The sequence below is a fragment of the Halichoeres trimaculatus genome, unplaced genomic scaffold, assembly GCF_033239565.1.
Source record: "Halichoeres trimaculatus isolate MK-OKI-2021-1 unplaced genomic scaffold, fHalTri1.1 fHalTri1_scaffold_7, whole genome shotgun sequence".
NCBI lineage: Eukaryota > Metazoa > Chordata > Actinopteri > Labriformes > Labridae > Halichoeres > Halichoeres trimaculatus.
Window position 1 is genome coordinate 39191886 of NW_027437185.1, and position 16491 is coordinate 39208376.

The window sequence follows — 16491 nt, forward strand, 5'->3', positions numbered from 1 at the left end:
ACGTCTGATCCTCTGTTAGAAAGAGTCATTAACGTCTGATCCTCTGAGTGTTAGAAAGAGTCAGTAACATCTGATCCTCTGTTAGAAAGAGTCAGTAACGTCTGATCCTCTGTTAGAAAGAGTCGGTTACGTCTGATCCTCTGTTAGAAAGAGTCAGTAACGTCTGATCCTCTGTTAGAAAGAGTCAGTAACGTCTGATCCTCTGAGTGTTAGAAAGAGTCAGTAACGTCTGATCCTCTGTAAGAAAGAGTCGGTTACGTCTGATCCTCTGTCAGAAAGAGTCAGTAACGTCTGATCCTCTGTTAGAAAGAGTCAGTAACGTCTGATCCTCTGTTAGAAAGAGTCAGTAATGTCTGATCCTCTGTTAGAAAGAGTCAGTAACGTCTGATCCTCTGAGTGTTAGAAAGAGTCAGTAACATCTGATCCTCTGTTAGAAAGAGTCAGTAACGTCTGATCCTCTGTTAGAAAGAGTCAGTAACGTCTGATCCTCTGAGTGTTAGAAAGAGTCAGTAACGTCTGATCCTCTGAATGTTAGAAAGAGTCAGTAACATCTGATCCTCTGTTAGAAAGAGTCAGTAACGTCTGATCCTCTGAGTGTTAGAAAGAGTCAGTAATGTCTGATCCTCTGTTAGAAAGAGTCAGTAACGTCTGATCCTCTGTTAGAAAGAGTCAGTAACGTCTGATCCTCTGTTAGAGAGAGTCAGTAACGTCTGATCCTCTGAGTGTTAGAAAGAGTCAGTAACGTCTGATCCTCTGAGTGTTAGAAAGAGTCAGTAACATCTGATCCTCTGTTAGAAAGAGTCAGTAACGTCTGATCCTCTGAGTGTTAGAAAGAGTCAGTAACATCTGATCCTCTGTTAGAAAGAGTCAGTAACGTCTGATCCTCTGTTAGAAAGAGTCAGTAACGTCTGATCCTCTGAGTGTTAGAAAGAGTCAGTAACGTCTGATCCTCTGAGTGTTAGAAAGAGTCAGTAACGTCTGATCCTCTGAATGTTAGAAAGAGTCAGTAACATCTGATCCTCTGTTAGAAAGAGTCAGTAACGTTTGATCCTCTGAGTGTTAGAAAGAGTCAGTAATGTCTGATCCTCTGTTAGAAAGAGTCAGTAACGTCTGATCCTCTGTTAGAAAGAGTCAGTAACGTCTGATCCTCTGTTAGAAAGAGTCAGTAACGTCTGATCCTCTGTCAGAAAGAGTCAGTAACGTCTGATCCTCTGTTAGAAAGAGTCAGTAACGTCTGATCCTCTGTCAGAAAGAGTCAGTAACGTCTGATCCTCTGTTAGAAAGAGTCAGTAATGTCTGATCCTCTGTAAGAAGGGGTCAGTAACGTCTGATCCTCTGTTAGAAAGAGTCAGTAACGTCTGATCCTCTGAGTGTTAGAAAGAGTCAGTAACGTCTGATCCTCTGTTAGAAAGAGTCAGTAACGTCTGATCCTCTGAGTGTTAGAAAGAGTCAGTAATGTCTGATCCTCTGTTAGAAAGAGTCAGTAACGTCTGATCCTCTGTTGGAAAGAGTCAGTAACGTCTGATCCTCTGTTAGAAAGAGTCAGTAACGTCTGATCCTCTGTTAGAAAGAGTCAGTAATGTCTGATCCTCTGTTAGAAAGAGTCAGTAACGTCTGATCCTCTGTTAGAAAGAGTCAGTAACGTCTGATCCTCTGTTAGAAAGAGTCGTTAACATCTGATCCTCTGTTAGAAAGAGTCAGAAACATCTGATCCTCTGTTAGAAAGAGTCAGTAACGTCTGATCCTCTGTTAGAAAGAGTCGTTAACATCTGATCCTCTGTTAGAAAGAGTCAGTAATGTCTGATCCTCTGTTAGAAAGAGTCAGTAATGTCTGATCCTCTGTTAGAAAGAGTCAGTAACGTCTGATCCTCTGTTAGAAAGAATCAGTTACGTCTGATCCTCTGAGTGTTAGAAAGAGTCAGTAACGTCTGATCCTCTGTTAGAAAGAGTCAGTAACGTCTGATCCTCTGTTAGAAAGAGTCAGTAACGTCTGATCCTCTGTTAGAAAGAGTCAGTAACGTCTGATCCTCTGTTAGAAAGAGTCAGTAACGTCTGATCCTCTGTTAGAAAGAGTCATTAACGTCTGATCCTCTGAGTGTTAGAAAGAGTCAGTAACATCTGATCCTCTGTTAGAAAGAGTCAGTAACGTCTGATCCTCTGTTAGAAAGAGTCGGTTACGTCTGATCCTCTGTTAGAAAGAGTCAGTAACGTCTGATCCTCTGTTAGAAAGAGTCAGTAACGTCTGATCCTCTGTTAGAAAGAGTCAGTAACGTCTGATCCTCTGTTAGAAAGAGTCGGTTACGTCTGATCCTCTGTTAGAAAGAGTCAGTAACGTCTGATCCTCTGTTAGAAAGAGTCAGTAACGTCTGATCCTCTGTTAGAAAGAGTCAGTAATGTCTGATCCTCTGTTAGAAAGAGTCAGTAACGTCTGATCCTCTGTTAGAAAGAGTCAGTAACGTCTGATCCTCTGAGTGTTAGAAAGAGTCAGTAACGTCTGATCCTCTGAGTGTTAGAAAGAGTCAGTAACGTCTGATCCTCTGTTAGAAAGAGTCGGTAACGTCTGATCCTCTGTTAGAAAGAGTCAGTAACGTCTGATCCTCTGAGTGTTAGAAAGAGTCAGTAACGTCTGATCCTCTGAGTGTTAGAAAGAGTCAGTAACATCTGATCCTCTGTTAGAAAGAGTCAGTAACGTCTGATCCTCTGAGTGTTAGAAAGAGTCAGTAACATCTGATCCTCTGTTAGAAAGAGTCAGTAACGTCTGATCCTCTGAGTGTTAGAAAGAGTCAGTAACGTCTGATCCTCTGAATGTTAGAAAGAGTCAGTAACATCTGATCCTCTGTTAGAAAGAGTCAGTAACGTCTGATCCTCTGAGTGTTAGAAAGAGTCAGTAACGTCTGATCCTCTGAGTGTTAGAAAGAGTCAGTAACGTCTGATCCTCTGAATGTTAGAAAGAGTCAGTAACATCTGATCCTCTGTTAGAAAGAGTCAGTAACGTCTGATCCTCTGAGTGTTAGAAAGAGTCAGTAATGTCTGATCCTCTGTTAGAAAGAGTCAGTAACGTCTGATCCTCTGTTAGAAAGAGTCAGTAACGTCTGATCCTCTGAGTGTTAGAAAGAGTCAGTAACATCTGATCCTCTGTTAGAAAGAGTCAGTAACGTCTGATCCTCTGAGTGTTAGAAAGAGTCAGTAACATCTGATCCTCTGTTAGAAAGAGTCAGTAACGTCTGATCCTCTGAGTGTTAGAAAGAGTCAGTAACATCTGATCCTCTGTTAGAAAGAGTCAGTAACGTCTGATCCTCTGTTAGAAAGAGTCAGTAACGTCTGATCCTCTGTTAGAAAGAGTCAGTAACGTCTGATCCTCTGAGTGTTAGAAAGAGTCAGTAACGTCTGATCCTCTGAGTGTTAGAAAGAGTCAGTAACGTCTGATCCTCTGAATGTTAGAAAGAGTCAGTAACATCTGATCCTCTGTTAGAAAGAGTCAGTAACGTCTGATCCTCTGAGTGTTAGAAAGAGTCAGTAATGTCTGATCCTCTGTTAGAAAGAGTCAGTAACGTCTGATCCTCTGTTAGAAAGAGTCAGTAACGTCTGATCCTCTGTTAGAAAGAGTCAGTCACGTCTGATCCTCTGTCAGAAAGAGTCAGTAACGTCTGATCCTCTGTTAGAAAGAGTCAGTAACGTCTGATCCTCTGTCAGAAAGAGTCAGTAACGTCTGATCCTCTGTTAGAAAGAGTCAGTAATGTCTGATCCTCTGTAAGAAGGGGTCAGTAACGTCTGATCCTCTGTTAGAAAGAGTCAGTAACGTCTGATCCTCTGAGTGTTAGAAAGAGTCAGTAACGTCTGATCCTCTGTTAGAAAGAGTCAGTAACGTCTGATCCTCTGAGTGTTAGAAAGAGTCAGTAACGTCTGATCCTCTGTTAGAAAGAGTCAGTAACGTCTGATCCTCTGAGTGTTAGAAAGAGTCAGTAACGTCTGATCCTCTGTTAGAAAGAGTCAGTAACGTCTGATCCTCTGAGTGTTAGAAAGAGTCAGTAACATCTGATCCTCTGTTAGAAAGAGTCAGTAACGTCTGATCCTCTGAGTGTTAGAAAGAGTCAGTAACGTCTGATCCTCTGTTAGAAAGAGTCAGTAATGTCTGATCCTCTGTTAGAAAGAATCAGTTACGTCTGATCCTCTGTTAGAAAGAGTCAGTAATGTCTGATCCTCTGTTAAAAAGAATCAGTTACGTCTGATCCTCTGTTAGAAAGAGTCAGTAACGTCTGATCCTCTGTTAGAAAGAGTCGGTAACGTCTGATCCTCTGTTAGAAAGAGTCAGTAACGTCTGATCCTCTGTTAGAAAGAGTCAGTAACGTCTGATCCTCTGTTAGAAAGAGTCAGTAACATCTGATCCTCTGTTAGAAAGAGTCAGTAACGTCTGATCCTCTGTTAGAAAGAGTCAGTAACGTCTGATCCTCTGTTAGAAAGAGTCGGTAACGTCTGATCCTCTGTTAGAAAGAGTCAGTAACGTCTGATCCTCTGTTAGAAAGAGTCAGTAACGTCTGATCCTCTGTTAGAAAGAGTCAGTAACGTCTGATCCTCTGTTAGAAAGAGTCAGTAACGTCTGATCCTCTGTTAGAAAGAGTCAGTAACGTCTGATCCTCTGTTAGAAAGAGTCAGTAACGTCTGATCCTCTGAGTGTTAGAAAGAGTCAGTAACGTCTGATCCTCTGTTAGAAAGAGTCAGTAACGTCTGATCCTCTGTTAGAAAGAGTCAGTAACGTCTGATCCTCTGTTAGAAAGAGTCAGTAACGTCTGATCCTCTGTTAGAAAGAGTCAGTAACGTCTGATCCTCTGTTAGAAAGAGTCAGTAACGTCTGATCCTCTGAGTGTTAGAAAGAGTCAGTAATGTCTGATCCTCTGTTAGAAAGAGTCAGTAACGTCTGATCCTCTGTTAGAAAGAGTCAGTAACGTCTGATCCTCTGTTAGAAAGAGTCAGTAACGTCTGATCCTCTGTTAGAAAGAGTCAGTAACGTCTGATCCTCTCATAGAAAGAGTCAGTATCGTCTGATCCTCTGCAGTCGTAGTAACAGGAGCTTGAAGCATCATATTTATTATTCTAGCCCAGAAATCTTCTCTCAGGTGCTGAGTGATTCACAGCTGGAGTCATGGTTTGAGAGCTGAACTCGTGTGAATCAAACACCATAAATGCTTTTTCTCTGTGTCTGTAACATGAAACCATCATTAAACTCCCCGTGGCGTTCCTGCTGAGGCTCAGTTTCCTCGTGGATGATAATTTGAACAGAGCTCTGAAGTCTTTCTGCGATGTGGAGCCAGAAAAGAAACAGATTTTCCTGCCACTCATTTTTAAGTGGCAGGTTTTCTCTGTGCGGACACTCAGTGTGAAATAATCTGCTGTTATTCAGGAACAGGGACTGTTTTCAGGCTGAATCTGTGTTTGTGAGCGGTTGGTTAAAATGTAATGAACACAAACTTACAGTCTGGTCAGGTTATAGAGGCCTCTGAACGCGTCAGGACTCACATCCTGGATTTTGTTGTGCTGCATGTATCTGTAAAAGATTTCCAAACACACAATGATGTGAAATAATCATGAGGTTTAAAGAGACGGACTCACAGAGAGCAGCACACAATCCTGAGCTGCTGTCAAACCTCAGGGACAATCAGCTTTCTGACAAACCTTCAGCTGTGGCCTAATCTTCATTTACACATTTCATTATGTCTGACACTCAATTCTCAACATTAGTTTTCAAACAATCTTTTCTGATTCATTTTGTAATGTTGTAGTTTTTAATTGCCTACTGCTGCCTTTAATCAAAGAAAACCTCATTATTTATGACACAAAGCGTCCCAGAGGAGTTGGAGATTTTAATGGTGGTGAAAAAGACAGAAAGTAAAAGTGAAGTTTCTGTGATACACACAGGCAGACGTCAGGAGTGTGTGACCGGAGGAATGACGACAGATATCCACTCAGAGTTAAATATCAGACTGATCAACCACAGAAAAGGGTAGAGAGATTTTATTTGTCAGAAAAAAACACCTCAGCATGTCCAAGACGAGATCGGCAGAGCTCAGTGATATCATGTGTGTGTTTGTCCACAGGGGGCGCCAAAGTTTCCTCTAACTGAGCGTTTCTCTAAAAATCTCTGAACGTATGAAGAAAAAATGATGTGAGACGACAAAGCTCATATACGCTGACGTATTTGTGAGATAAAAACGATGAAAGGGATCAGTGAGGTCTGTGCTCAGCTCAGAGGAACGTTCACGTGGACTTCAGGATCCGGCTCTGAGTCTCATCCCAGTTTTTATCAGGAACGGTTGATGGTGTTTACACACACACTGAGTGACCCGGTCATTCATACCCCTGTTTGGTTGGTATAGGTCTGTATCTCATTTTCTGATAAGTGCGTCTCCTTTGTGCAGACCGCTCGGGCTCAGGTCTGGCTCTTTAAGCGCCAGATCAAAGGATCCAAGGATGCAGGGGCTCATCATCATTCTGAACACGTGAGCGTGTTTTACACATCGTTCAGCTCCGTGGTCAGCCCCTGCTGTTTCTAACCAGGCTGTATCTCAGTTCAACTCTTCAGGGAGTACGTTTCTTTCTTAAAAAACAGGAGTTGTAGAGTTTTGCTCATCCTCTCTGATCAGTATCTCAGGGACCTGTTAGCTGACTCAGTGTGAGGCCGTGGCCTGCGCGCTCACTGCAGTTGTGTTTTTTACAGCTCTGAGGATTCAGGCCAAACTTTACGAGCCCCCTTAGAGAAAGTTTTCGGGGCGGTTAATCTTTGGATGGTCGCTGCAGACTCACAGATAGACACAGCCAAACATTTCCTGGCAGAGGATTAGACCTTTTCCCTGCGTGGCGCTGTGCGAGGCAGATAAACAACCAAGTTAATTTATGAATATGACTGAATCCATATGCAGAACACAACGTCTGCTTCTGTCGGCGCTCGCAGCGTTCGTCTTTGCTTTCAGCCAATCAGCTTTAGGGTTCAGGCGCTCATTGCTGAGTCTTAGCTCAAAGGGGAGTTGTTATCAGCGGTATCCTGAGGATGCTACGCCGGGCTGGATGAGCAGTACGGACCGTCATGCATGTTAATGATACTGCTCCTTTGTCCCTTTCAGAACAGGAAACCACACGGCGTGCGGCGAGGATTAAGCATACATCATGAAGGGTCACTAAAAATAGAATGACATCAAATTCAATCATTTATATGGTAATGACACTGAATCCATAATTCATGGGGCACTTACAGTTTCTGTAGGCTCTGGTACTTAAAGAAGACGTTTGCTCTCAGCGTCTGGAGCCGGTTCCTTTGGAGAGACCTGCGTGACAACGAGAGGCTCCCAATCAGAAAACAGGTTCAGCTTTGACTCATGGATGGTTACCCTAACCCTAACCCTAACCATAACCTGACCCTAACCCTAACCATAACCCTAACCATAACCCTAACCCTAACCCTGCGTGATAACGAGAGGCTCCCAATCAGAAAACAGGTTCAGCTTTGACTCATGGATGGTTACCCTAACCCTAACCCTAACCATAACCTAACCCTAACCCTAACCATAACCATAACCTAACCCTAACCCTAACCATAACCATAACCCTAACCCTAACCATAACCATAACCCTAACCCTAACCCTAACCCTAACCATAACCTAACCCTAACCCTAACCATAACCCTAACCATAACCCTAACCCTAACCCTAACCCTGCGTGATAACGAGAGGCTCCCAATCAGAAAACAGGTTCAGCTTTGACTCATGGATGGTTACCCTAACCCTAACCCTAACCCTTACCCTTACCCTAACCCTAACCCTAACCCTAACCATAACCCTTACCCTAACCCTAACCATAACCCTTACCCTAACCCTAACCCTAACCCTAACCCTAACCCTAACCATAACCCTAACCCTAACCCTAACCCTAACCCTAACCCTAACCATAACCCTTACCCTAACCCTAACCATAACCCTTACCCTAACCCTAACCCTAACCCTAACCCTAACCCTAACCCTACTCGAGATGAGGTGCTGGGCGGCTGAGCAGACCGCCATAAACCCATCCATCGCCACGTTAAACCCTCGGTCCAGGGTGACCTGGGTCGGTCTCAGCGTGGGTCAGGGGTGGAAACTGAACGGGAGCTGGAGGCATCAGTTCATCACGGCTCGTCTTCCTCTCTGCTCGCACTAAATTCTCCTGAAATCATGGATTACACCTGAGCTCACCTGGACTCTTCCCTACACTGACAGTAGGAGGCGCTATCACCTGTTTGTGTTCCTAAATGTTAGATCAACCCTACAGCCGGCCCTGAAAGACTCAGTGAGACTCTGAGAGTAAATACATACTCTACAAGTTTTAAAGATCAACCAGAGTGAAATAATGACCTGTCTGGGCTGGTACTGGGCTGACACTGAGCTGGTACTGAGCTGGTACTGGGCTGGTACTGAGCTGGTACTGGGCTGGTACTGAGCTGGTACTGGGCTGGTACTGAGCTGGTACTGGGCTGGTACTGAGCTGGTACTGAGCTGGTACTGGGCTGGTACTGAGCTGGTACTGGGCTGGTACTGGGCTGGTACTGGGCTGGTACTGGGCTGGTGTTAGCAGGTGATAAGGTGGGACTCCAGGTCAGTACAGCACTGACTAATAAAGCAGTCATTAAACACACTGAGTGTTTGGGTGTTTGGTCTCTCAGAGCTACGTCAGATCTCTGAGCTACGTCAGGTCTCTGAGCTACGTCAGATCTCTGAGCTACGTCAGGTCTCTGAGCTACGTCAGATCTCTGAGCTACATCAGATCTCTGAGCTACGTCAGGTCTCTGAGCTACGTCAGATCTCTGAGCTACGTCAGGTCTCTGAGCTACGTCAGATCTCTGAGCTACATCAGATCTCTGAGCTACGTCAGGTCTCTGAGCTACGTCAGATCTCTGTGCTACATCAGATCTCTGAGCTACGTCAGGTCTCTGAGCTACACCAGGTCTGTGAGCTACGTCAGGTCTCTGAGCTACGTCAGATCTCTGAGCTACGTCAGGTCTCTGAGCTACGTCAGATCTCTGAGCTACGTCATGTCTCTGAGCTACGTCAGATCTCTGAGCTACATCAGATCTCTGAGCTACGCCAGGTCTGTGAGCTACGTCAGATCTCTGAGCTACGTCATGTCTCTGAGCTACGTCAGGTCTCTGCTGCAAACAGCTCCGTCTCTACGGCAGCACGTGTTGGTTCTTTGAACCTGTGAGTCTCAGTCTTTATTTCCGGAGCGTTCCCTCGTGTCGGCCTCTCACGCAGCGAGGTCTCACGTGTTCCCGGACCACCGTGGGGGGCACTGGCTGCTGAAACGATCCGGATGGTTCCGGCCCCTGGGTCTGTGTTACCTGGTTCATGTGAAATGAGTTCATCTGGTCGTTTCTGGGTCAGGGTGATAAACGCTTTCCTCTTCCTGTGGTAAAACTTCAACCTGCATCCACGGCACACGCCTGGTTAAAGAGGTCTGACCTGAGGGTCTGCTGGTCGTCCCAGAACCAGCTCTGGCCTTTACTTGAGCCGGTTCCAGGACAGACCTGGATCTGACACGGCTGTTATCACTGTCAAAGTCTGAATGAGTGATGTTGTCATGTTTGTCTTTAGCCGGCTGTTAAAGTCTGTTTCTTTTAACTTGTGTGTTCATTAAACCTCCTTTTGGAGTCGTGAGGAGGAGGTCAGCTCCTGCTCCGCCCTGACGGGAGGACGGGAGCTGAGCTGATGTTACGCTCTGTGGTTTGAGACTCAGGCGAACTCTGAAGGTTTTTAAACTTTCCCTCAGTCAGACCCTCAGCAGGTCCAGGCTGTTTCCCACAGAGACCGGTGCTGATCCGTGGATGTTCTGTGGGCTGCGTTTTGTTTTGTAGGACAAACAAACAAACAAACAAACAAACAAACACACCTATCCTCCTGTTGTTGTCTCCCGTGCTGCTGTGGGGTCTTTATTTTTCACTTGGAGATGTGGAGAGGGAGGATGTTGACTGACAGGAGTGAGCTGCTCGTGCTGTTTCTGCTTTTGTTTGGACACAGAAATGTTTTGGCTTGTCACAGTAAGGCGTCAAACGGTGAAAATCTTATTTCCCGTGCTGTGAGGAGAGAAACTGTTTCCATGCTGGGGGATGATGGACTGACGGCAGCGGGTGCAGCGGGTGCAGCGGGTGCAGCGGGTGCAGCCCGTGCATCGTGCAGCCCGTGCAGCCCGTGCAGCCCGTGCAGCCCGTGCAGCCCGTGCAGCCCCCGTGCAGCCGGTGCAGCCCGTGGCGGTGATAAAGCCCAACAGGGTGACGGCTCAGGGAGGTCTGGTCTCTGCAGGTGATGGAGACGCTCTGAGCTAACGCAGAGTTTATTTTTCACCTTTAGTAAATTAACCTTTTTGGTTGGGAGACAGTCCCCTGGGTGTTTTCTCATTTCACTGACTCATTTCTTCTGTGTCTGAGCTGAATCAAACTCTTTTCAGCCTCACGGTCAAAACTTTGGACTGTCACTGATTTTTTTTCTAACCTTGATGGAATTTTATCGTAATGTCTGAAGTAACTCAGAAAGGTCTTTTGTGTATATCACCATAGACAGCAAAGGATTGTGGGGAAAATACAGAAATGAAACTGCCCTGGAGTCTCTCATCATGAATCTGAGCAGCGTGTGTGTTTTCACTCACATCATGGTAACGTTCACCGCCACCACCGGGACGTCTCCGAGCTGGGCTCCGTCGCAGTCCAGCTCCAGGTCACGGCACAGGCAGAGCTCAGGAAAGACCCCCAGCACTGGAGAGAAAGAGGGAGGACATGGCAGTAACCAGTCAGTAACCAGTCAGTAACCAGTCAGTAACCCGTCAGTATCCAGTCAGTGACCGGTCAGTAACCTTTCAGCAACTGGTCAGTAACCAGTCAATAACCAGTCAGTGACCAGTCAGTAACCGGTCAGTAACCCGTCAGTAACCTGTCAGTAACCTGTCAGTAACCTGTCAGTAAACTGTCAGAAACCCGTCAGTAACCGGTCAGTAACCTGTCAGTAACCTGTCAGTAACCTGTCAGTAAACTGTCAGAAACCCGTCAGTAACCCGTCAGTAACCCGTCAGTAACTGTCAGTAACCTGTCAGTAACCTGTCAGTAACCCTTCAGTAACTGTCAGTAACCCGTCAGTAACCGGTCAGTAACCTGTCAGTAACCTGTCAGTAACCCGTCAGTAACCCGTCAGTAACTGTCAGTTACCTGTCAGTAACCTGTCAGTAACCCGTCAGTAACTGTCAGTAACCCATCAGTAACCTGTGAGTAACCTGTCAGTAACCCGTCAGTAAACTGTCAGTAACCTGTCAGTAACCTGTCAGTAACCTGTCAGTAACCCGTCAGTTACCTGTCAGTAACCTGTCAGTAACCCGTCAGTAACCTGTCAGTAACCCGTCAGTCACCTGTCAGTAACCCGTCAGTAACCTGTCAGTAACCTGTCAGTAACCTGTCAGTAACCCGTCAGTAACTGTCAGTAACCCGTCAGTAACCTGTCAGTAACCTGTCAGTAACCTGTCAGTAACCTGTCAGTAACCCGTCAGTTACCTGTCAGTAACCTGTCAGTAACCTGTCAGTCACCTGTCAGTAACCCGTCAGTAAACTGTCAGTAACCTGTCAGTAACCCGTCAGTCACCCGTCAGTAACCCGTCAGTAAACTGTCGGTAACCTGTCAGTAACCCATCAGTAACCTGTCAGTAACCCATTAGTAACCTGTCAGTAACCCGTCAGTAAACTGTCAGTAACCCGTCAGTAACCTGTCAGTAACCCGTCAGTAACCCGTCAGTAACCTGTCAGTAACCTGTCAGTAACCCGTCAGTAACCCGTCAGTAACCTGTTGGTAACTCGTCAGTAACTCGTTAGTAACCCGTCAGTAACCTGTCAGTAACCCGTCAGTAACCTGTCAGTAACCTGTCAGTAACCCGTCAGTAACCTGTTGGTAACTCGTCAGTAACTCGTTAGTAACCCGTCAGTAACCTGTCAGTAACCTGTCAGTAACCCTTCAGTAACCCGTCAGTAACCTGTCAGTTACCCGTCAGTAACCCGTCAGTAACCTGTCAGTAACCTGTCAGTAACCTGTCAGTAACCTGTCAGTAACCCGTCAGTAAACTGTCAGTAACCTGTCAGTAAACTGTCAGTAACCCGTCAGTAACCTGTCAGTAACCCGTCAGTAACCCGTCAGTAACCTGTCAGTAACCTGTCAGTAACCCGTCAGTAACCCGTCAGTAACCTGTTGGTAACTCGTCAGTAACTCGTTAGTAACCCGTCAGTAACCTGTCAGTAACCCGTCAGTAACCTGTCAGTAACCCGTCAGTAACCTGTTGGTAACTCGTCAGTAACTCGTTAGTAACCCGTCAGTAACCTGTCAGTAACCTGTCAGTAACCCTTCAGTAACCCGTCAGTAACCTGTCAGTTACCCGTCAGTAACCCGTCAGTAACCTGTCAGTAACCTGTCAGTAACCTGTCAGTAACCCGTCAGTAACCTGTCAGTAACCTGTCAGTAACCCTTCAGTAACCCGTCAGTAACCTGTCAGTTACCCGTCAGTAACCCGTCAGTAACCTGTCAGTAACCTGTCAGTAACCTGTCAGTAACCCGTCAGTAAACTGTCAGTAACCTGTCAGTTACCTGTCAGTAACCCGTCAGTAACCTGTCAGTAACCTGTCAGTAACCCGTCAGTAACTGGTCAGTCCTGCAGCCTCTCAGAGGACTGATTTGTGACGTCAGAGCAGGTTACAACGTTTGGCTGAGGAGGGTCAACATGAGTCTCTGAGGATTTTCCTTTGAGGAAAACTTTCCGTGTTAAAGGATGAAGGAAAACTGTGTCCCTCTCTCCAGAGCTCTTCACTGTCACCTTAAAATCACTGAGATACACAAACGTTTGACCCACTTTCTCTGAGCTGAGCAGAGAAAACCTGAGAGGCTGGGCTGTGCTGATCTGTTTGGTTGGGGACCAGGTCTGAGGACTGGACTGATCCTCAGTGAAGGGGGAGTGGGTGTTAGCCTGGCCTCTGTCAGATCAGGATGGAGGGGGACGCATGATTGGAAAAACAGATCTGACCTTTGTAGCCAGGACTAACACACAAACCCTGCAGCTGTTTGAACTTCAGTTTTCTTTTGGCTCTGTGAGGTCAGAGCGGAGCGACCGAGGACACGTCTGAAATAAAGTCTCTGGAGGTTAGAGACCCTGAAACGGTTTGTTTGTATGTCAGGGTCATAAAAAGCATCTCTACTGAAAGTCACCAGTTCAGTCTCAGAAGCTTCAGACTGTGGGAGGTGATGCTGAGCAGCTCCCAGGGCAGCGCTGTCAGGACCAGGTTTTCCCCACGTCCTGGTCTTTCTGTGTTGGTGCAGCAGCAGAAACTTTACAGACGTCAGACGTTGTTTCCAAACTCAGAGATTCTCAGCTGTCGAGGAGCTTGTCCCTCTTCTCTGCTACTTTTCTCCTGCTGCCCTCTCCTTTCGTCCCCTCTGGCACCAGGTGACTGAACGTCTCTCAGATATTCATGAAGAAAACCAGAAACTCTGATCAACACGGAGGTCTGAACTAAGGAAGCTGCTAAAAACATCAGCACAGGTTTTTTTTTTTTCCAGAGGAGTCTAAAGGAAAACACAGGTTGAATTCTGCACCATCGATTTTCATATGAGCAATATTCATAATTTACCTTTAGAAGTTTCTGGACTTGTTTTTCAGTTTTTAGTGTAAACTTCTTCAGCGGTAAACCTGATTCAGACTTTCTGGGATAAAACGACAGATTAGGCCTGTTCCTCAGAGACAGACGAATCTTCCTCTAGAAGTCAAACACTTCAGAGAGCAGAGCTCGTCTTCATCTTCCTCCGCTGGAATCTGTGACCGAGCTTTTATCATTTACTCCTGAAGCACACGCTGCGCCTCCTCCCTGCGCCTCCTCCCTGTGCAGGGGACTGATAAGGTTTGTTCTCCCGTCTCAGGCTCTCCACTTTCCTCCTCTTTCCTCCTCTTTCCTCCTCGTTCCTCCTCTTTTCTCCCCCTTCCTCCTCTTTCCTCCTCTTTCCTCCTCTTTCCTCCTCTTTCCTCCTCTTTTCTCCTCTTTCCTCCTCTTTCCTCCTCTTTCCTCCTCCCTCTGTTACACAACTCTGTTGCTTTTTGAACAAATCAGTGAAACAGCATGGCTGCATCCCTGGAGCTATCTCTACTCTCCCTGTGTGTGTGTGTGTGTGTGTGTGTGTGTGTGTGTGTGTGTGTGTGTGTGTGTGTGTGTGTGTGTGTGTGTGTGTGTGTGTGTGTGTGTCAGCTCCTGTGATTTCCAGCCTGTTACATGAACCCGCTCCTCTCCTGGTATAAAATCCGTCTCTTTCCAGGCTGGGGATTGGCTGGCTGTGGTTTTAAGGAGGAGCAGGAGGAGCAGGAGGAGCAGGGGGAGCAGGGGGAGCAGGGGGAGCAGGAGGAGCAGGAGGAGCAGAAGGAGCAGGGGGAGCAGGGGGAGCAGAAGGAGCAGAAGGAGCAGGAGGAACAGGAGGAACAGGAGGAGCAGGAGGAGCGCTCTGAGCAGGGGGAGCAGGAGGAGCAGGAGGAGCAGGAGGAGCGCTCTGAGCAGGGGGAGCAGGAGGAACAGGAGGAAAACCGGGTCAGTGCCACGAAGAGCTGCAGGTTGTTTGGGTTGTTTGAACCCAGCCCCTGAATCAGGTCCGTGAAAGAAGTCCCTGAACTTGGTCCCTAAACGTGGTCCCAGTGGTCCCTGAACGTGGTCCCAGTGGTCCCTGAACGTGGTCCCTAAATGTGGTCCCCAAGGTCCCAGTGGTCCCTGAATGTGGTCCCTGAACGTGGTCTCTGAACGTGGTCTCTGATGAGTCTTCAGCTGAGTCCCTGTTGGTGGTGCAGCACTCTGGCTTCATGTCTGAATGTCTTAAAGGAGCTGATAAAGAGTCACTCAGAGGGTCTCTGTGTGGATCAGTGAATCCAGGAGAAGTCCAGGGTCCTGCAGACCGGTTCTCTCTGTTGATCAGAGTCTAGCCCCGTTAAACTGGACTCTTACAGCGACGAACCATAAACCGTCACCATGAAAAGTCTGATCTTTAACTTGTTTCCAACTCTCCCCGTCTTAGTGTGAGGCAGGCCTCTGAGTGAGAAAGACTGAAAACATAAATTCAATATTTAAAATATCAAAACTTTAAGTTTTAAATAAGAAACAAACAAACCTCTGGGCTCAGTCTGAGGAGCAGCCTGACAGCTCTCACCTCCTCCCACCTCCTGCAGCCTCCTGCTCCCACAGAAACCGGTCTCTGTAATCTGAGGCACTCAGGTGGAAAAGATTGAGGCGCTGCATTGTGCAGACAGTCGATGATTAGCTGGTTGGAAGCTAATCTGATTGATTACTACCTTTGTTTTCAGTTAGCTGCAGATGGAGCCTGAGGATAATTGGAACCTGTTTTTTAGCCTGTTTAGAACCAGTTTATCATCAAAGATGGTTTCAATCAAATACTGAATGCTAACTTTCAAACAGACTAAACTTGGTAAAAGGAAGAATCGTCCTTCGATTTGTGGAGCTGCTGCACTTTGATTAACTTCTGTTTTGGTCTGAAAGGATTCCAGACCACGATGTGATCTTATATACTCAACGAGACGAAGCTTCAACTAACGATGCATCTGTAAGTTTACTCTGAACAACCAGCCACTCTACATCAGCAACCAGACACGGTGTGACCCACCTGCATGCAAACCTGCACGCTCATTAACAAAGACAGCAATACGTGCACAGATCTCTTCCAATCTCTGCTCAGCTAAACTAAATCTACGTCCTTGTTTTTTTGTTTGTCCCTCTTTTTAGTTTCCTTTCGATCTTTCTCCCAGCTCCTGCAGCAGGGGTTGCTGGTCTCTGGGTTTGGTCTGAAACCGTTTGTTGGGAGAAATTTTACGATGGAGCAAAGTAAAACTGGATCAGTAGGATCTGAATGTTTTAACCAGATACTTACAGCACATGTTGGACTTGGTTCCCGTGTTGGAGCTGGGCATCCCAAAGTACTTGTCAAAGAGATGAGGCCATCCGTTGTTATCTCCTGAAAATGAAAACAGAAGACAAAGAGTTACCACCCACATTTCTCCTTCAGGAGGATCAGTGGTCTCTGAGGGATAACTGGACGCTGTTCATGTTTCTTTTCCACCTGTCCACAGGGCAAACAGCCCGCTGCTCTCTGGCTCTCCATCCCTTCATCACCGGGCTACGAGCGTCTGCTGTGAGATGAAGCTCAGTCCTGTTTCTTTACGCTGTTATAAACTCAGATCACTCACCCTGTGCTGCGAGCAGCTCTGTGTGCCTCCACTAGATCACCTTCTGATGTAAGCTCCAACATACGGAGGCCCAAACAGGACAAAACTCAAGTTAAAATGCTCCAAAGAAATTACATTTTCATCATTGATTTCAACAAGCACAATGTCTGACGTAGTCCAAGTGAAAAGGAAAAGACAGTTTGTTTTCTCATTCCCAAACCACCGTCAGACCAACATGG

The 16491-nt window shown here is 46.4% G+C and overlaps 1 protein-coding gene across 1 annotated transcript in view; it reads right to left on the minus strand.

Moving 5' to 3' along the window:
- The window catches only part of rxfp1 (relaxin family peptide receptor 1), a 101428-nt gene that overhangs the window by 33168 nt on the left and 51769 nt on the right, over window positions 1-16491 (minus strand). The window contains exons 3-6 of the mRNA XM_074674230.1: window positions 15958-16041; window positions 10664-10769; window positions 7245-7316; window positions 5471-5542 (exon numbers count right to left, since the gene is read on the minus strand). Coding sequence (XP_074530331.1) covers window positions 5471-5542; window positions 7245-7316; window positions 10664-10769; window positions 15958-16041 — 334 coding nt within the window. The remainder of the gene's footprint in view (window positions 1-5470; window positions 5543-7244; window positions 7317-10663; window positions 10770-15957; window positions 16042-16491) is intronic.